Source organism: Hesperophylax consimilis, chromosome 8, assembly GCF_061612785.1.
Source record: "Hesperophylax consimilis isolate HC1 chromosome 8, BYU_Hcon_1.0, whole genome shotgun sequence".
In the NCBI taxonomy this organism is placed as follows: Eukaryota; Metazoa; Arthropoda; class Insecta; order Trichoptera; family Limnephilidae; genus Hesperophylax; species Hesperophylax consimilis.
Window position 1 is genome coordinate 21305197 of NC_142843.1, and position 21859 is coordinate 21327055.

The window sequence follows — 21859 nt, forward strand, 5'->3', positions numbered from 1 at the left end:
GTTTGAGCGGAAGAGGCAGGAGCGTGTAGACGTAAACCTGCTCGACCTGACACCGCCGCGCTCTGCACCCTGTTCAGAGTTGGCCAAGCACAAGTGTTGGCACCCCATCGTGCTCGACACGGCACCGCCGCCAATCATCGAGGTCAAGACGGGTGATGAGGTGAGTCAAGAGTTTGAGCGGAAGAGGCAGGAGCGTGTAGACGTAAACCTGCTCGACCTGACACCGCCGCGCTCTGCACCCTGTTCAGAGTTGGCCAAGCACAAGTGTTGGCACCCCATCGTGCTCGACACGGCACCGCCGCCAATCATCGAGGTCAAGACGGGTGATGAGGTGAGTCAAGAGTTTGAGCGGAAGAGGCAGGAGCGTGTAGACGTAAACCTGCTCGACCTGACACCGCCGCGCTCTGCACCCTGTTCAGAGTTGGCCAAGCACAAGTGTTGGCACCCCATCGTGCTCGACACGGCACCGCCGCCAATCATCGAGGTCAAGACGGGTGATGAGGTGAGTCAAGAGTTTGAGCGGAAGAGGCAGGAGCGTGTAGACGTAAACCTGCTCGACCTGACACCGCCGCGCTCTGCACCCAGCACAAGTGTTGGCACCCCATCGTGCTCGACACGGCTCTGCCGCCCATCATCGAGGGCAAGACCGGAGGTGAGGTATGTCAAGGGGTAGAGCAGAAGAGGCAGGGTTGCGTGGATGAGAAACTGCACGATATACCGCTGCCGCGCTTTGCACCCTGTCCAGTGCAATGTATACCATCGTGTTCAAACACGGGAGATGAGGTGGGTTAAGAGATTGAGATGACCCCCGGGAAGTAGCGAGCCGTCGCGTCGCGCCGCACTGGCGCTGTTTAGCGTCATACGCCGAGAAGCAGGAGCGGGAGCGGGAGAGACAATTAACAGTAATTAGAAGGTGTGACTGTGTAGATACTGTAGGGAGTTGTATAAACATTGCTTAGCTTAGGCCTCAGGCCAATGATATATTTAAATCAAATGTAAATATGAAAAGTTAATTGATATCTCTTCGTTTTATATCAAAAGTTTTCTTAAGAATTTCCTGGCTGCAGTACAAAAAGTTTCCAGCAAAAAAATATCAAGATAAAAATACCAACAGAAATAACGATGATCTGACTATTATTTCATTAAAACATTTGTCCGGATGATCTGTTGGCATTAGCCGTAATAGCAATGGATCTACGTCACCCCTTTGTTTTTACAAGTTAATAATATTATTTTCGCTTTACAGGAAGCCCCACACAAAAGACTAATGAGAAACTTACGTCAGGCCATGGATGCGAAAAAAATACAAAAACCATCGCCGGAGGTAATTATTTTCTTTCTCTGCAACAAATTCACCGTCATTAAGAAAGACGAAGAAGATAGAACGTGATCTCCTCGCACTTACCTCTCGCATCGACCTCCAATCAACCAACAAAACCAATGTCAAATACCAATGTTGAGGCCATTTCATCAACATAACCAATTCATATTGTGAAAAAAATCATTTTACCTCATCACCCTGTCATTATTTCTTCTTCAAATCGTGGAAAGACAGCCTAAATAGTAAAGATTCAACTCTTGGATTAGACGTTGTCAATGAAACATGTCCTTAAAAAGATATAAGGAATATTCCCGGTGAAGCCTTTCGAAATGAAATCATGATTATGGAATATTGATGAAAAGGCCCCTTATATTATTATTAAATTTGTCCTTGTTAGTGTATGGAATGTTGTCCTTCGAAGTAATACATGTTTGTAATAAGCGGAATGAGTCCTTCTTAATTTTTATATCGAATGAATAAAATAAGTTTTTTGAAATAACTGTGTTTCCTTTTAATGCCCCGCACTCACTTCTTCTCCAAATCCATTTTGAGTGCCCTATAACAACTTTGACAAGATTGTTAGTATTGTACAGGATTAAAAGCATGGTTTATCAATAAAACTACATTTTTTAACGCTTTAAAATAAATTAACACATTCTGTAGGGAAACAAAAATTATGCAAAGAAATTATAAAATTATGTTAAAAATCTAGTTAATACAATGGACCATTGTAATTAAAATTCTTTACATTGGACATTGAACATTTACGAAATTAGTTAAAATATCACAAAAAAGATAACACTAAATAAGACACAGAAAAATATGAAGGGAACGGTCTCAACTAGGGATCGAACACCGTCTTAACCAACTCAGCCATTTCTGTGTCTTGTTCTGTTTCATGTTCTTATTATTTCTTCTTCAATGATATATTATATTGTCACTTCTTCAAAAGTTGCAAAATCACTTCATTTAAATAAAATACATAACTTTATATAAAGTGATGAATACATATTGTTTATTTAATTTAAATATATTAAACTGATGTTTCCACCAGATAAATGTTTATCTACCCTATTTTCTTTCCATCCATAGTTATTCCCTATTCCTTCCACACTTTAAAACAATTCAAATTGAAACATTTTTTACTGTTTTACATTCACACTTTGGATACCGAATTCTGCTACACACAATATATGGAGTCTTATTCTCACCGAAAATCTGGAATGGTCGAAGAATTCTTGTCATGAAATAACCTCACCTACACACCCACACCGATAAAAATGTACGTATTAGAAGTCTAATATTTAAAGCCAAATGTAAAAAAGTATAAATATGTAGATACTTAGATAAAGTGTATCACACCTATGAAGTACAAACAAGACGTCCTATGATTATTACCTATTATGATAACTGTAGTGAATGCTTGTCTTTTGAAATAGTTGAAGTATATATATATACAATCTAGAAAAAAGTTATAATCATGAACGATTGTCAATCAGTTAATATGATAGAACAATAATGGTTAAACTGTCCTACAGGGCAAGGCTCCCCCGAGGCGCAAACCTCCACCACCACCCACAGAAGAAGAAGAGGATCCCAATGCAGGTAATTCATGTTGTGATGAAAAAAAAAACAGAAACCTGTGAATAACACAATAAAATTAATCAACAAAAACTGTTCAAATCATTAAGACGTTGAATGGTTCACAAACAAATTATGAAGATTGTGAACTCGTTAATTACTCGCCTACATAGTTTTGCAAACGAACAGATGTAAGAAAATGATATCGAAATTAATAACATAATAAATTCGATGTTTAAAACGTACCTCAAAAATTTCTTCATGTCAACATGTAAAATTTTTGTAACATAAATGCAAACACAATATTTATGCATCCATTGTTTATTACCAACCTTTGTGTAAAAAATGTGACCATTTCATGTTCCCAATATTTATCCGCCCATAGGCGTTAAAAATAGTGAATAAATAAATAGAACATTTGAAAACGTAATTATATTAGGAAAAATCATACCTTGTTAGTTTCACGCCTAGCACTGTTAGCTTAGTTTTGGTCAATAGGTTAAAAAAGCGGCCAATAATGCAATTTTTTTCCAATGCAAATCAATTTTGCCGTCGATGAACGATGAATGACGAACGAACACATTTCGCAGAGTTAAAAATTTAAAACTGCTGGCATAGATATTTCTCGCAAACATGACATATTATAAGAAATCAATTACTTAAATACTATTAGAAATCAATTACTAAATGTCATCTGATAATTGGTTGTATCTTCGCTATTAATTATTTTCTCTCAAATTGAAATATTTGTTCTTCCATTTGCTTTAACCCATCGGCATACTAATTTTTTTGTGACATCTGTTCATACTTGAGAAGGATTATTACTGTGCTGTATTGCACTCCATATTACCCCAAATTAAACACTTTTATGCTTTTTCATAGATTATAATTTTATTGTGAACTATTTAAGTGTGTGGGAAAAGTTTTAGTCGCCCCAATGGGGCTGGCAATATGCCGATGCGAAAAAGGTGAAGCCCACCAATCAATTTTATATTACGTACCAATCAACAAAAAATAATATCATGATTAGTTTCTTAGAACAGGCACTGTCTAGTTAGAAACTAATTTTGACTGGACCATAATGTGTACACCTGTATTGCCGCTTATCCTCGGCGTATATTGTAGTATTGTCATATTATTGTGAACATATCAAATATCCATGTATACATTAGTTGGCCTAATATGCAACTTATATTTTGTCTATATTAAATGTACAGTAATAATAATATAATAGTAAGTTACGGCATAATTGTTCGAATTTTTTTGAACCAATTTGTTTTTATCTCTAATATTCAAATTTATTCGGATCTGTTCATCAAATAATTTGCTCGAAAATCTAATGGCTAACCTGTCTTTAATCAAAACAAAAGAAAATAATAATATGTATCATTTAAGACTAATTCTACACTCCAGTGAAAGTTTTTTTTTCATATTGTGGGGTATAAAATCAAAGTAATTTCCTGTCATTCATTTTTTTAAATTCGCGTCACGGCGCTATAATGCGGTAGTTTGTATAAGCTGTGGTTTAAGATGTTGCAAACAATTTTTTTTATGTCGACCATTTGTCTGGAAAAACAGCATGAAAATTAATGAGACACATCAAAATAAATTACGCAGAACCATGGTATCTGGTCAACCGTTTTTCTGTTAAATCTCAATGGTAGGTACATCAAACTTGCATCCAGATATCTGGAACATCTCTACTCTGGCGAAACTACGTGCAAATATTCCAGGACGGGTTGTTTCACAGAATTTGAATAATTCATTAAGTTTCAAAGTTAATATTGAAGTTCTGTAAAAGTGTTATCCAAGAACTGTCAAATAACCGGCCCATCATGACAATAACAGAACTTGAATAGAACTCTTACAGAATATGAACATTAACTTTGAAAATTGATGAATTGTTAACATTCGGTAAAACAACCCGTCCATACAGTATCTAGTATAGGGCGACGATAACAATGAGGAAAACTTTAGAGTAGAGAACACCCCAAAATTACAATTAACCGTTAAATGCTTAAATCATATTTGTTAATATTTTTTTCGTGGTTTTGATCTCTTTCTTCAAGAGCTCTCTTGTATAGTAGAACAAAAATCAGAAACATATCCCTCATAAGAGATATCATCTGACCCTTTTCCAACAATCATATCTCATTTTTCTTTTATTTATGGCCTCCTTTTGCCTGCTCTTCCGCGGTTAGTCCAAGAACATTTGATTTGTAATTGTTACATGTTATGTGTTGTTTCTCCAAAGAGCCAAGCATAGCAGACCAGCTGCGCATGATGCAGAGGCAGCTGGCCGCCCTGTCCAGTCTCCCCGCCGTTCTGCAGCAGTCCCTATCCATGGTCAGTCAGAACCTCACGAGGATGATGCCACCGGAGCCTGAGACTGAATATGTAATTGTTACATGTTATGTGTTGTTTTTCCAAAGAGCCAAGCATAGCAGACCAGCTGCGCATGATGCAGAGGCAGCTGGCCGCCCTGTCCAGTCTCCCCGCCGTTCTGCAGCAGTCCCTATCCATGGTCAGAGTCAGAACCTCACGAGGATGATGCCACCGGAGCCTGAGACTGAATATGTAATTGTTACATGTTATGTGTTGTTTCTCCAAAGAGCCAAGCATAGCAGACCAGCTGCGCATGATGCAGAGGCAGCTGGCCGCCTTGTCCAGTCTCCCCGCCGTTCTGCAGCAGTCCCTATCCATGGTCAGTCAGAACCTCACGAGGATGATGCCACCGGAGCCTGAGACTGAATATGTAATTGTTACATGTTATGTGTTGTTTTCCAAAGAGCCAAGCATAGCAGACCAGCTGCGCATGATGCAGAGGCAGCTGGCCGCCCTGTCCAGTCTCCCCGCCGTTCTGCAGCAGTCCCTATCCATGGTCAGTCAGAACCTCACGAGGATGATGCCACCGGAGCCTGAGACTGAATATGTAATTGTTACATGTTATGTGTTGTTTCTCCAAAGAGCCAAGCATAGCAGACCAGCTGCGCATGATGCAGAGGCAGCTGGCCGCCTTGTCCAGTCTCCCCGCCGTTCTGCAGCAGTCCCTATCCATGGTCAGTCAGAACCTCACGAGGATGATGCCACCGGAGCCTGAGACTGAATATGTAATTGTTACATGTTATGTGTTGTTTCTCCAAAGAGCCAAGCATAGCAGACCAGCTGCGCATGATGCAGAGGCAGCTGGCCGCCCTGTCCAGTCTCCCCGCCGTTCTGCAGCAGTCCCTATCCATGGTCAGAGTCAGAACCTCACGAGGATGATGCCACCGGAGCCTGAGACTGAATATGTAATTGTTACATGTTATGTGTTGTTTCTCCAAAGAGCCAAGCATAGCAGACCAGCTGCGCATGATGCAGAGGCAGCTGGCCGCCTTGTCCAGTCTCCCCGCCGTTCTGCAGCAGTCCCTATCCATGGTCAGTCAGAACCTCACGAGGATGATGCCACCGGAGCCTGAGACTGAATATGTAATTGTTACATGTTATGTGTTGTTTCTCCAAAGAGCCAAGCATAGCAGACCAGCTGCGCATGATGCAGAGGCAGCTGGCCGCCCTGTCCAGTCTCCCCGCCGTTCTGCAGCAGTCCCTATCCATGGTCAGAGTCAGAACCTCACGAGGATGATGCCACCGGAGCCTGAGACTGAATATGTAATTGTTACATGTTATGTGTTGTTTCTCCAAAGAGCCAAGCATAGCAGACCAGCTGCGCATGATGCAGAGGCAGCTGGCCGCCTTGTCCAGTCTCCCCGCCGTTCTGCAGCAGTCCCTATCCATGGTCAGTCAGAACCTCACGAGGATGATGCCACCGGAGCCTGAGACTGAATATGAAACTGAAACTGAGGTTGGTGAGACATAATATTACATAATTCAACCATATTTCTATGCCTAAACTAATCATTAGGGTGATTTTCTAAAATATAGCCATACTGCTTCAATCTACCCGTATTCGGGAGATCACATCCCTTTAGTGTACGTTGCAGCGTATTTTCCGATTAAGAAATATTCCAATGTCAAGTACAAATGTACAATACGTGAATATATTCAAATTAAATGTTCCAATGTCAAGTAAATAAGTAAAATACGTGAATTTATTCTAATTAAATGTTCCAATGTCAAGTACATATGTACAATACGTGAATGTATTCAAATTAAATGTTCCAATGTCAAGAACATATATACAATAAATACTTGAATGTATTCAAATTATAACTCAATAAACGTCCGGTTTGCCGGCAATGAAATAGAATTTAAAATACAAACTATATTTACAAAATACATGTTATCAACCATGCAGATAATGTCGCTTTTAACAATACATCAAGGTCAAGCTTACTGACGGAATTTATTTATTTATACACCTAAAAAGTGTTTTACTTAAAAAATATACATGAAATTATAAGTGTACAGTGTACATAGTAGAATATCTGTTTAAACAGGACATAATAATGTAGGCAAACGTAATTATAAAGTATGAACAAAATAGGTATATTTTATTTATTTATTTATTTATTTATTTATTTATTATTATTACATTTATTACATACAAGATATACAAATATAAAAGGAACCTTTGACTGTCCAACTAGGAAGTTTCCCGTTTTAGGACAGTCAAATTGGCAGGTTGCGTGTACATAATTCCAGGTAGGTACATGTAAAATATAAAATAAAATTAAAATATAACATATAAATGTAAGAAAGAAAAATAGAAAGAAAATATTTTTTTAGGAAAATACAATTTAGCAGTAATAAACAATAAAATCCAGATAGGTACATGTAAAATATAAAATAAAAATATAATATATCAATGTAAGAAAGAAAAATAAAAAAATATTTTTTAGGTAAATACAAAATACAAAATCGAAGAAATCAACTCAGACTACGTTTTTTAATATTTTTTCGGAATCTGTCCTACCTAAGTCTAATAACCATTTAGTAATTTTAGTACCGAAGGCTGATAATTCACATAGTTTAAATTGAGAGGGGATTTTGTTGTATATTTTTGGTCCCAGATATGAGAAAACTTTTTGATAAGCCGCAGTATTGCTAGTTGGAATAGAAAGGTCGTTTCTGCTCTTACTTCTGGTTTGATGATTATGATCGACTGTTATCGTTTTGTTTTTATTTTTGTGGACGCAGATTGTTATTTTTTTATGTAACACTGTCGAACATCAAGCACATTAAACTCCTTGAAGAGAGCGTCGCTCGAGTATCTGAAGGGTTTCTTCATAATGACGCGTAGAATGGATTTCTGTGCCTATGTATCTATGAACATACAAATACAGATAATATATGTAACAGGTTTTAATTTTTGACAAAAAGATGTCCGGAATCTCTTGAAAACCACCCGGCAGGATAACAGCAATACTCTCAGTTTAGTGTACCTATAATATTACACACAAACCTCTAATATGCTATAATACTGAATTAAGTTATTATTATTATCATACTTTATTTCCAGGAACCAGAGAGCGAAGTTGAATACACTGAAGAGGATTATACTAACGGTGAGTTATTACGTTATTAGTTATCAATAAATCTTTGAAAATGCCCATGAAATAATGTCCTAAATTATGAAGGCTATGTTTGGAATCGGGCCGCTAACTATAACAGTTCTTATGTGGATGGCGACAAGGTTTAAATTCCCGCAAAACCAGCCGCCGATTGCCGTTGTTGCCGCCGTTGATTTATGCAAGAAAAAAAATCACCAAAAAATTTGTTTTATTTTATTTTTGAAATTTAAGCACAAATATTTATATTGTTTCGCAATAATTTTCCAAAGAACTTAATTTTCCACATGATACAATAAAACAAGATTTCGATTTTTAAAGCAGTATTTATAGGCCTGACACTTTTCTGGGCTTATAAACAGACTTATCACAAAAAATGCTCCACTATTTCAAAGGCCAAGATGTGTTCTACTCCCAGTATTCGAAGCGATTAAATTTTCGAACCAAAGTAACATGATTTTGCATTACTTCTTAGTTCATCGCTTTAAACAAAACACAAAAAAATCGTCAAAAAATTCGAAAAAAAAATTATACTACTTCATGAAAATATTTATATTGGCAATGACAAAAAGTGGTAAATTCTTGAATTTTAAAATGATTGTGGGTCTTGTTTATAGAATACGTAACAGAAGACGAGGTCTCCGCGAAGTTCGAAGTTCCGACTCCTGATCCAAGTTCTGAAATGGTAGAAGAAGAAGAAGAAGAGGAAGAAGAACCGGAGCCAGAACCTGAACCAGAACCAGAACCAACCCAAGAAGAGTTGGACAAGTTGGACAAACTCAGAAAGGTAAAAAAAAACTGCTTAATTATTCATACCGATAAACAGAACTTAGGAGCATCGGTCAATACATTATTATTTACATAAGTTGTGTTAACACACGTCCAGTTTATTAATAAACCCATTTAACGGCGAATATCTTAGTTATTATGGTAAAAAACTTTAAAAATGTCGTATGACATCATCAAAATATTGCAGCATTCTTAAAAAAATAATAATGACCAGTAGGTTCCAATTAATTGGGCGGACTTTGCGTTTGATGTTGTTTGTGAATCTTCTAAGAAAATAAAGTTTTATGAAGTAAAATTTACATAATGACTGCATATTTTGTTATGTCCAGAGAGTTGGCTCGTCCATAAAATTTATGGCATTTTTGACGAGGACATTGACAATTAAAATGCACAAAATATATTGCTTGACGAGTTGTACTTACTTACTTACGACTTGACGATACAAATGACCATTCCATCGTTATTTTGAATATTTTGAAGCAATAAACTTAGCGTATATTATTCATATTAACACTATCCACACGTGAAACTACTTTTAAAATTGTATCTTTCGTGCTACGGGCAATGTTGAGACTAGTATACTTTCGTGCTACGGGCAATGTTGAGAATAGTATACTTTTGAGTATGAAGATGTCCGTGGCTGCTGAAAAACCGGTCTGGTCAAAAAAATTGATAGAACAAAGTTAAAACTAATAAAATCATGCAGTCGTAATAGAATTTTACAGATTAATCAAATCAACTCTCATTCATGTTCACTAAGGACGGGTTGTTTCTGAGAATTTGAACAATTTCGGGTTCTGTGAAAGTCCTATTCAAGTTCTGTTATTATATCGTTATACTTGCTTGACAGAACTGAAATAATAACATAACTTGAAAAAATCATTCACAGAACTTGAGAATTAACTTGAATTGAATTGAATTAACTGAAATTTGAACGATTGTTCAAATTCTCCGAAACAACCCGTCCTAAATGTGTCAAAAAAGATCATTCTTACTTATAAATCCAAAATCTCAAAACATAAGTTTTATTTATTTTTTTATAATATTCTGTTGTTTTTCAAATATATTTTTTGCAACTATAAAATTTGAAAAAAGGGTCAGCAAATTTTTGTTTTTGACTTTTCAGCTAAAGGAGCTGAACAGAGCTTGGCCTTGGGGCGACGCAATTAAACCAGTTTATAAGTGAGTATATATTTATAGATTCTATCATATTTCTCATTTGGCTTCTTACATTGTGCATTCCACAATAACTCAAAGATTTGTAGACAGTGGATAATTTAAAATTCAGATATTATTTAAGACAGTAAAAAGGCCATATTTTAATATAATTGTAGTTTCCACTATATTACTCTATAATACACATTTCTCGTGTGTATTACGAGAATATTAGCAATAAATTGTATTTGAGATTTGTTGGGCTGTATAATTAAATATTTTTAACATTTGTGATAAGATTGTTTGTAAATCTTAAGGTTTTCTGAGTGTGTTGGTTCTAACCACGGAGGAAGGAAGAAAGCTTTCGCGATTCCTTCCTCCGTGGTTCTAACATTGTAACATGGTTACAAAGTGCAGGTAGTCTACGTACAAAATATTCAGTGATGTATTAAACAAGAATATTTTTTCTCACAGGATTTCAGACCGGTACAAGGTTCCTCACTCGGATGTGTTCAGTAGCAAGTAAGATATTTTCTTATTAAATAATAATTAAACTAAAACGTTGTTTAGATTCTCCAATAGAAAAAAAAAAAAATAAATATCCAATATCTTTTTTTTGTGTTTCTTTAGTCATAAAATTTAATTGATTACAATTTTGTTCTGTTCTTTACAACCACCATACTCGGCTCATGCCCGTATTATGGTAGTCATAATGCTTTAAATTACAATGTTAAGTTGTACAGAAATAGCATGTTTTAAAACAACAAGTAATGAAATAAATTCAAAATTACTTATAATATTAAAATGTAGAAAAATAACATGTTGTAAAACAAAACGTAATTAAATAAATACAAAATTACTTATAATTTTAAAATGTAGAAAAATAGCATGTTGTAAAACAAAAAGTAATCAAATAAATACAAAATTACTTGTAGTATTAAAATGTAGATAAATAGCATGTTGTAAAACATAATATAATAGGTGTAATAAAATATAAGAAAAAATAAAGAGAATAAACATTGAAAAATTGAGAAATTTCACAAAATAGAATTAGAATGGAATAAAAGAGTAGAGAAATAAAAGGGAGCAGTTAATTTAATTTAATGACGAGAGACATTCTTTGAAATACAGGGTTTTCCAATAAGAGGTGTAATTTTGAATAGCCCGCTATTTCGGTAGATCTTACTTTTGAAGATGTAATTTTTGACATTTGACAAGTAGAAACTACGCCATTAATAAAAATGGAACGATACACGCTTCCACAATGCATTGAAATTATTAAAATTCACTTGAGTGAATGATGAGGCCCATTTCCACCTCGGTGGCTTCGTCAACAAGCAAAATTGTCGCATCTGAGGCTCGCAAAACCCAAGAGTTATTATTGAAAAGCCTTTTTATCTTCAACGTGTGACTGTTTGGTGCGGTTTATGGTCCGGCGGAGTCATTGGACCTTACTTTTTTCAAAATGAGGCTGAAGCAACAGTTACGGTGAATGCATTGCGCTATCGAGAGATGGTTAGTGATTTTTTATGGCCGGAATTGGATGGTATTAATCTGGACAACGTTTAATTTCAACAAGACGGCGCTACGTGCCACACAAGCAACGAAACCATTAATCTTTTACGATTGAATATCAAAATAACACCTCTTATTGGAAAACCCTGTAGTTCCTTCCCTTTACCAATAGCCAATTCTGAATATTTTTTTATGTAAAGATGATCAGTTTCCGATTCTGGTATCTATATTGAGTGAATTGAATATCTTGGGAGCAATATAAGAGAATTGTCGCTGGGCGAATGCTGTTTTTGCTGGAGGAATTACACATTTTAGGTGTAACGAGTAATGGGTGTGAATATTTTGTTTTTAATTTTTTTTTCCATATGAATATTAGAATAGTCCTAATGTATAATTGACGAATATCTCGGATTTTTTATTTTTTTTAAGTGGATGTGACGGGTGACATTTGAATATTATTCTTAGCAATAATTTTTGAGTTAAAATCATGGGATTAAGAATTTATGATGCACAACCTCCTCATCCCACAATCCCATATGTACCATTTGCTTGAAAGAGTGCAAAGTACACACATTTTATTCTTTTAGGTTAAGGATAGATCTGAGAGATCTAAAAATGTAGCATAATTTGCGAGTCTTTTGTTGTATAATTGATATGTGCTTCCCAGCGCAGTTGATCATCTATAATAACACCTAAGTACTTGATTTCGTTAGATATTTTTAGGTTCTCGGATGAGCAATTATTGTGAGGTGATCTAGGCATGGTTAGATCTTGTGAGCACGAATGGATGATAAGTTTCTGACAGTTTGGAGGGAGATTGGGTTAACGTATGGAAAAAAGTAAGTATTTTGTTTTATCAATATTGAGAGTGAGGAGGTTGGCATCTAGCCATTATTTTACTTTATTTATGCCATAGTTTGCTTTTTCAATGGTTGCATTGCAATGTTCATCTTCAAACACAGTGCCATCAGTATCTACATTGCATAGCGTGTTAATATATCAGAAACAGAAGTGGGCCTAAAACACTTCCTTGGGGAACACCATTGGTGATTGGTGAACTAGTACTTCTATGTTCTTTGGCGGTTTTAATGATAGTTGACTGATACTTTTTTATTAGATAGCTCTCAAACCATTTAAGGGGAATACCTTTAATTCCTATGTGCAAGCGTTTTTTCAGAAGTATGGAGTGAGATACAGTAAAAAATGCAAGGGTTTTGCGGCCTTTATCAAGATAATTTAGTAAAAGCTGCAATTGCATCTGAGGCACTGCGACCTTTACGAAAGCCGTACTGACTATTTGATAGGATTTCACTATCTTCAAGAAACTTATAGAGCTTTCGTTTTGTCGTTTTTTCAATTATTTTTGAGATCGGACTTAGCAAGGATATTGGTATATAGTTATTAAAGATAGGAATAATCGTTGAATGTTTTAGTGTGTTTGGAAAAAGGCCAATTTGAAAACTTAGATTTGTGATATTTTCAAGAGGTTTAGCGATGGTTGGTTTGAGATGCTTGATTATTTTTTGTGGGTATGTTGTAAATTCCCGTGGAGTGTGTATTTTTGAGTGACGTGATGAGTTCAGTAATTTCTTGTTCTGTTGTTGGAGTAAGTTTAAAAGACTTATATCTGAGATTAACGAGTGAGATATTATTTGTAAGATTATTTTCAGACATTCTATTTCTTTTAAAGATATTATTTGGTAGGTCTGATCCGATTGTGGAGAAGAATGGGTTGAAGTTATTTGCGATTATTTCTGGATTTTCAGTTGCATTTAGTGTTTTATTTGCAATGGTGATTTTATTCCAATACATTTTTTCATTCTTTCAACATTCATTTCATTTGATCTTTCAACATTCTTTATCCAATACATTCTTAAATGTATTGGAAACTAAAGTGCAAGAAGGAGATTGAAGCATCCCAGATGTCTCAATACCCCAAAATCTATTTCAATTTCTATTTTTATTTTATTTATTATTTTTTACAAAAGTCGAAAAGAACTCACTGGGGTACCCCGTTCTAAGGCCATATTGTACATGGTTTTGTGAATGAATTATAATTTGGTCAAGTTTTTTTTGTTGTTAAGTATGTTAAAATATTACAAGGGGAAAATTGTAAAGCAGTACCTAAAAGAAAATATAACATAAGCGTTAACCTTTGTAAGGTGCAACATTGCATCTATATTTCCTTCCCTTCTCTATTGAGATATGGATTATGGAGATTATTTGGAAAAAGATATATGCAATATTTAGCTTTAAAATTATTTAATATTCTTTTTGTAAAGAAAGAAAGAAAAGAAGTATGGACTTCTTTTGAAGTCTGCTATTTTTAAAACAGTTTTTGTTACAAGAAGAATATTAAATAATTTTAAATCGAAATATTGCATATTTTTTTCTCCAAAGTTTTAGTTGTACGTTGGTGTAATATGTGTTGAAATGAGGATCTTGTGAATGTTTACATTTATGGTTTTTTTTATTGCAGACTCCAATCTATGGAAAACAAGAAATTTCTCAGAAATGGTCCTGGAATTACAACAACGGAAGAAATTGCAGAATAGTCATGACTATAAGAATGTGACAATTTTTTTATGTGTTTATAAGTTATTAAATTACTTTATTAAATATTTACTTAAAATGTACTATAAACAATGAATTTAAAATTAGTTGTTTTTAAAATTAACTACTTAGGATATTAATATTACAATAGTTAGGTACTTATAAAGAGTACATACAAACTTGCAAGTTTGTTTTTTGTTGTAACTTTGACATTAACCTAATAGGTAGTTACATTTTTAAAATACTTCGTCTATTAATATGTCAAAGTTACAACAAAAAACAAACTTTTTTTGTACAAAAAATCACTTTAATTTTGTCAGCAGTCAAGCACACCGAACATTGAATTGAAACTGGCAATAGAACTATAAGGTACATTATAGTTACTATTTCTATTTTAGCAAGAAATTTATATATTTTGTAGAAAGTTGTGATGTTGTTTTTTAATATATAATGTTTGACGGTGTTTCCTCTGCATTATAAAGTTCGTTCTATGGGTTGTGTGAAAAATGCATTAATCAAATAATCATAATTTTATAAATACACACTTTAACTTAATTGTATTTTCTTAAATCTATACCGGCGTTGATAAGATGGGAGATGGGAACATTATTTGTATGAATAATTAGGTTTTAAGCTATCCCTATCATACGAAGTCATCTTCGTTACAAAACACAATATTTCGTATTGTGTATAGATAAATCTAATTATAGTTGTTTATACCTAATAAGTGTTATATTTTTATTATTGTTATAATTGTATTTTTATAATAGGTCAAATATCAAAATTTACTTATTTATATTATTCAATTTATTTACAAATAAAACAATGAAATAACATTTAATTTGTTTTTACTAATCTAAATCGGCGGATTTCTTCACAAACAAATTAAATTGTTGATCTGATAAACGCAAGTGTTGAATGATTTCAGATTTATTTTTGGGGGATTATGCCGTGTTTTGCTACATCCTTATTTAGGCAACGTTTCAGATAGCATTACAGTGTCCATCACCAGGTCGTGTAAACGAAGATATACAAATTTACCTCGTAAGACAAATAAGACAACTCATAGAGCCAAATCTACCTCAAACGAAGACAGAATTGAACATGAGTCAAAAGGCTGCGCTTTCTTGCCTTGCCGACAAACATAAGGACAAAAAAAAATGCCGACAAATCAGTTTTCTTTCCAAACAATGTAGATCATATATTTCTAGGGATCTATTACCTTTTCAGCGTCTACAAAAATAACTACGTTATATTGATATTTTTCGGAATAACTTTTTTAATAACCTCTGAAGGTTATAAGTTATAACCCATCAATGTAAAATCAGTTGGGCATGATATTGTAAATTCTGAGTTTAAAATATGAGATCGACAAAAATGTCGTAAAAATCGGGTCACAATGGTCGGTGGTTAGAGGCGTTGTTCCGGTAAGACAAAGATCTTGAGTTCGATTCCTATTTGCAGCCGCTATTTTTATTTTATTTTCTGTGCCGTGTTTTTTTTCTGTTTCATGTTTCATAGATTTATTAGTATTATCATTTTCTGCTATCATTATATATATATATATATATATTGCTTTGCTATGGGAAACAAATAGAGTTGTTTTCATCATATTAAACAGTTTCTCCGTATAGAAAATGTTTTATGGAAAGGAATCTATTTTTATTCCTAATCTGAAACAAAATAGATCACATTATTTGAAAGTTCGCGCAAAAATGGTTCTACCAATCTACCAACCGATCTACCAGTAGTGAACGTACTGAAGAAGACTCCATCTCTATTGTCTATTAACCAATGTTGTCACACTGACTTTGACAATAAGTGACAGCAAATAAATGTGTGTCTTTGTTGATTTTTCTTTAAACTCTTGTGCAAATTTAAATTCAGAAGTTTAAAATAAAAGAAATCCAATTCCGGAAAATTAGGTACCTGCTTCAAGTAAGTACTTTGATTGTTGTTTAGTAATATCTTCCGACAGTATTTAAGAGACAAGCAAGTCATCGTTGTTCTATATTCACGGTATACTTATCAAAGTTGTATTTTTACATTATAGGTTATAGGATAAATGCGTTAGATTATAGAGTTTATCTGATGTGATCGTAGCGTTAAATAATGGGAACAGAAGTCGTGCACTTGATGGATTTTAAAATTTAATCATTTGTATTACTAATTATGATATTTGCAAAAAGTTTATAAAGACACGATTATAACCGTTTACCTTGAGTAGTAAGTAACCTTGAACGGACAACACCCGTCATATTCGTGCAAATATTTTTTTTAAATATAAAATTGCTGATTTCTTGCAGGTTGGTTTTAATTGCGTCAAAGTCAAACTGCCAGCTTAAAGAAAAAAAAAGTAAAAGACTTACCATTATTCCTTTTAATGAAAATAGGACGACAAAATGGAAATAGCTTTTAAATAGCACCATTGCAGGTTGTACCGAAATAGTTATAAGTTATAACTATTTTTTAACGCTGTCACGATAAGTAACGAATATGTATATGGTATAAGTAACATAACAGGGAATTATTACTCACTTACGTTAAGTACGTGGTTAAGTACCCACTCCTTACCTCAGATAAAATACTCGCAATACATTTTCCTGACTTAATGTTATACTATTTTTAATTCACTGGATTTGCACGAAATTTTTTGGTAATTATTTCAAATTAGTAATAATAATTTGTGAAAAATTATTATCATTAACGTGTTATACAGGATTTTCCAATAAGAGGTGTTATTTTGATATTCAATCGTAAAATATCAATGGTTTCGTTGCTTGTGTGGCACGTAGCGCCGACTTGTTGAAAGTAAACGCTGTCCAGATCAATACCATCCAATTCCGGCCATAAAAAAATCATGAATCATCTCTCGATAGCGCAATCGATTCACCGTAACTGTTGCTCCAGCCTCATTTTCGAAAAAGTAAGGTCCAATGACTCCGCCTGACCATAAAATGCACCAAACAGTCACACGCTCAGGATAGAGAGGCTTTTCAACAATAACTCTTGGGTTTTCCGAGCCCCAGATGCGACCATTTTGCTTGTTGACGAAGCCACTGAGGTGGAAATGGGCCTCATCACTCAAGATATATAGAATAATTTCAACGCGTCGTTGAAGCGTGTATCGTTTCATTTTTGTTAATGGCGTAGTTTCTACTTGTCAAATGTCAAAAAATGACAGCTTCAAAAGTAACATCTACCGAAATAGCGGGCTATTCAAAATAACACCTCTTATTGGAAAACCCTGTATATTATATTCACACACATTATATTGGAACATCACAGGTTACAACACATTAGGTAATTTTTACTGTTCATACTTTTAGTATTTAGTGATTCTTATAAACTTTTCTTAAATTCATCCAAACTCATGTGGGTTTAGAAAAATACGTGGTAATTAGATTATACACCAGCTATCTAATTCTGCCGTTTTTAGATAGCTGGTGTATGGCTTCTTCAGCCCTGTATAATTATGGACAAACAGAAAACATATTTACGTGGTAGGTCACTTAACAAACGTCGCATGATTTTACAGTTGGTATTTTGTCCTTCTTTCCAATTGGCAAAAGAAGAAATGATAATATTTATATGTTAATTGTTCAACTTTAGGGCTTCAGAATTTATTATTAAATGACCTTAAAAAGCTTAAGTATTCTATTTAGGTTTATCAATACCTGGTTATTTACAGTTTTTAGACACATTTAGTTATTTCCAATGTCGCAGTCAGTGAAAAGTAGATATTTGAATCGTGATGAGGAAATATCTACCAAATATTTAAAGCACATGTTAAGTATACACACCTAATAAATAAATTTTCTTGTACGTAATTTTAGGATCAACCAGACTAACCAAATGAGGAATAAATTGAAGTGGGTTTTAAAAATATCTTATGGCTCCGATTGGACGGCAGATATTTCGCCTAAGCAATCCAATTTTGTTTTTTTTTTTTTAAATCATTCGTTATTGATATTTGCCCACAACAAATGTTTACCAGAAACAGACCTCTGGTTTATCGATGTAAATTATAACGTTAACTAAAATTAGACTACTGTTAATTAACACGAAATTAAAAATACGTTACTATAATTATAAATTCTGTTACGGTCCTAGGCTAGCGCGGGTTCGTGGCGAGCGCAAATACATTTTATTTTATTTCAATGATGTTTTTATCAAAATTCTGAAAACATAATATAATAACCGTTTAGTTAAAAATAAAGATATTATCTTTGTGTTAATTACTTACAAAATGCGTGATTATTATTTTTAATTAAATTATTTTAAAATTTAAAAATGAAAAACAATCGTACATGATCACATAAACTTCACGAGCCGATAACAACTTATGAAAGCATTTTTTTTATAATTAAGATAAATTACTGAAATATCCATAAAAATAAAAAAGTATTTATACTTTAGTAAATAAAGATAACATTCGTCGATTCGTTGTTATGAAAGGACACCTATTATTTGTGTTCGAATGCTGCAATCTGTCTTTAGTTTATTTATTTATTAATCTTTTTTTACATTAACCCCACACATGCGGCCCTGAGGAAAATAATGTCTATCGGGGCCGATGACATCTTTTGGGATTCTGTGTGGAGAGTCTTTTTAGGGAAAGAGAGGAGAGGATGTTCAGGGAAGGCAAAAAGGTATGAGCGGTCAATGTGTCCAGGAATGAAGGACGTATGAATCCATCCCTCCCACTGCAGTTCAAGGAGATGGATCGAGATAATCCGGCTGGAGAGGTCAAAAAGTCTCCTTCAACCGTTCTCTCCCGATCCGGCGTATCACGCAGCAGGTGGGCAAACGCATTCGCCGTCAAGACATAGACAAATATCACTCCACGAACCCAGGCACCCCTGTTAAGTCACCAAACGTAACAAACCACTTTGAGTGAGCTATGGCGGGGGTGTTGGATATCCAATAAATGGTTCCCGGGGCAGCTGTACCCAAACCCGCCTCCCAAATATATCATAAAAGTTATGTGTTATGTATAATCGGAAAAGAACATTTTCAACAGATGAGTTATACAAAGAATCTAAACTATTCTGTCTCCGTAAACTATTTATTTTGCAAACTATGAAATACATCTTTAAAAACAAAAATAAATTCGAAATAAATGAGAACAGAATCAACATTAGAAATAATAATGTATTTTATACTCACCAAACAAACACAAAACAAATGCAAACACCCTGCAGTTTCATCGGACCTCGTACTTTCAATCTTTTACCGAAAAATATTCAAGGGTTTTTTAAAATTCCTCAATATTTAAAAGAGATATGGAGAAACTATGGCTTTTCGATACAGCAGTTGAAACTTTTTTATTTAATTTGTATCAATTTATGTTTCTCATAAAATATTCACCATATATTATACTAAACACTTATAACTTCACTTTAAACTATTGTAAACACTTTTTATACAAACCGCTTAGAAAATATGTAATCTTGTTTTTGTTTAATATGCCCACAGTTTGTTTATTTCTAGGTACAATAATATAATAACTTAAATATATTACCCACGCACAGGCTGCGCCTTAATGGGTTCCCATTATTCGTATTGATTTATATAATATTGTATGTAATTAATGTAAAAATTGGGAAAAATAAAGGAATTAAAAAAAATAAAAAAATAAAGGAAATAAAGTAAACAATTTTAATGATGAACTCGAAACTCGAACTCGAAAGTACTTTCAACATTTTCACCTCAAAGTATCCCATTCCTACGCCATAAAAGTATCGTCCAATATGTAAAACTAATAAAATAATATGGCTTAATTTTTCATTAAAAGAAAACATCGTACCGTGAAAAGTAGGGCCACCTTATGCAATTTCAGCAACAATATGCGATAAAACTGTATAGTTATGTCAAATATGTGTAGATATTTGTTATCACATACGAATACACATCATTATCTCACCAGATTAGAATTAAATAAATGTAGAATCATTATCTGGCAGTAGTGAGGTTAAAATTTGTAATAAATTGGCACTAAGTGATAATAACAGAGTGGAAGCGCAGAAAGGACGTCTGGAACGTGTTATAAAGAAAGATGAAGACAACATACATCTTATACGCCCTTGCTGCGATAGTACTTGCAGCAGTATGTTCAATCACGGTCGTGGTGTCACAAAATGCGTGAGTGTTTGTTTATTTTGATATCCTAATCAAATACATTCTTGTATAATTAATAATGTAGATTTATTACGTTGATCTTTAATTTTTATACAGTTTAGCTTTTAAATTTGTCACTTAGTCCTGCTTTTTATATTTTAGTCTACATTCACTAAATACTTAGTTGTATATTACCAATTCAACCATCTGTGAACATTTATAATTGGTCTGTTTATTTTCCATCCTCTTTTGTATATTAAATTAATATTAAGACTGTTAATATTATTAATACATATTTATTTCCTGCTACTGACTAATATGAAACAAATTTAATGAATTAATTTAAAACAGTATTAACATAATTTGTACACTGCCGAAAGTCAAAATATATTTACTGGACTGTATATTCATTATATACGTACATGTACACAAATTTCATCTTATGAATAAAAATGTTACCTAGTGTTTAAGCTGTAAACAACAAGTCTGTATCATGTCAATTCATCAGAATCCCACCTACGAAAACAGTATTTTTAAAAAGACTTTTAAGTCCACTATTCAATTTTGATTCATGGCAGTGTAGTTTCTAAAGTGTAAATTATGTGTTATATTCAAATAGGTTGGTTCAAATTAGTCAGATTTGTTGAGATTGATTCTTTATGATATTTTTTTTAAATTTCTTCTTTATATTTGAAATATTTGCGATAGCGACAAACATAAATATGATGGAAGCGTAAAAAATTATGAATGTGAATTGTATCGTAATTCGTATTTCAGAGTTTCTACAAGAGCAGCTCCAGATTTGGTGGTCATAGATACAGACGCTGGGTCAGACGATGCGGTGGCCATATTTTACCTGTTGAGGGCTGAAAAGAATTCCGCAGACCAAGATGTTACGTAAGCTCAACAACTTTACTTTTAGGCTCAGTAATAATAATAAGGCAGCCCGCAGACGAGGAACTTTAGTTGCGGGCATCAAAATTCATTACGGTATAATATGGAGGTGCGCACACGCAGAGGCGGATTTGCAGTCTTGGCCGCCCTAGGCCCCAGACCATGTAGCCGCCCCTTTCTCAGTACCCATCATAGGTGTGGCGAGGGCGGCTGCGGGGCGTGGGGGCGCGCTGTGTGCTGTGTGTGAACACGCTCTTGCATATCGCTATTTAATATTTTGGTACTTAGGAAGTAATAATAGTAATTTCTTGTTATCATCTGTGACTTTTATGTCATGATTGGCCGCCCCTAATATCTGGCCGCCCTAGGCCCGGGCCTACATAGGCCTAAGGGCAAATCCGCCTCTGCGCACACGTGAGACTTT

At 34.2% G+C, this 21859-nt stretch overlaps 2 protein-coding genes across 2 annotated transcripts in view; both read left to right on the forward strand.

The window, feature by feature from the left end:
- The window catches only part of LOC149421716 (uncharacterized), a 35126-nt gene extending 19896 nt beyond the window's left edge, over nucleotides 1-15230 (forward strand). The window contains exons 4-18 of the mRNA XM_089634685.1: nucleotides 1247-1387; nucleotides 2860-2926; nucleotides 5157-5252; nucleotides 5335-5426; nucleotides 5517-5787; nucleotides 5870-5965; nucleotides 6048-6139; nucleotides 6230-6323; nucleotides 6406-6497; nucleotides 6564-6743; nucleotides 8361-8406; nucleotides 9027-9196; nucleotides 10325-10380; nucleotides 10828-10875; nucleotides 14348-15230. Coding sequence (XP_089490811.1) covers nucleotides 1247-1387; nucleotides 2860-2926; nucleotides 5157-5252; nucleotides 5335-5426; nucleotides 5517-5787; nucleotides 5870-5965; nucleotides 6048-6139; nucleotides 6230-6323; nucleotides 6406-6497; nucleotides 6564-6743; nucleotides 8361-8406; nucleotides 9027-9196; nucleotides 10325-10380; nucleotides 10828-10875; nucleotides 14348-14423 — 1617 coding nt within the window. The 3' untranslated portion in view covers nucleotides 14424-15230. The remainder of the gene's footprint in view (nucleotides 1-1246; nucleotides 1388-2859; nucleotides 2927-5156; nucleotides 5253-5334; nucleotides 5427-5516; nucleotides 5788-5869; nucleotides 5966-6047; nucleotides 6140-6229; nucleotides 6324-6405; nucleotides 6498-6563; nucleotides 6744-8360; nucleotides 8407-9026; nucleotides 9197-10324; nucleotides 10381-10827; nucleotides 10876-14347) is intronic.
- Nucleotides 15231-20373: 5143 nt separating this feature from the next.
- LOC149421717 (uncharacterized) overlaps nucleotides 20374-21859 on the forward strand; it is a 35277-nt gene continuing 33791 nt past the window's right edge. The window contains exons 1-2 of the mRNA XM_089634687.1: nucleotides 20374-20565; nucleotides 21319-21438. Coding sequence (XP_089490813.1) covers nucleotides 20480-20565; nucleotides 21319-21438 — 206 coding nt within the window. The 5' untranslated portion in view covers nucleotides 20374-20479. The remainder of the gene's footprint in view (nucleotides 20566-21318; nucleotides 21439-21859) is intronic.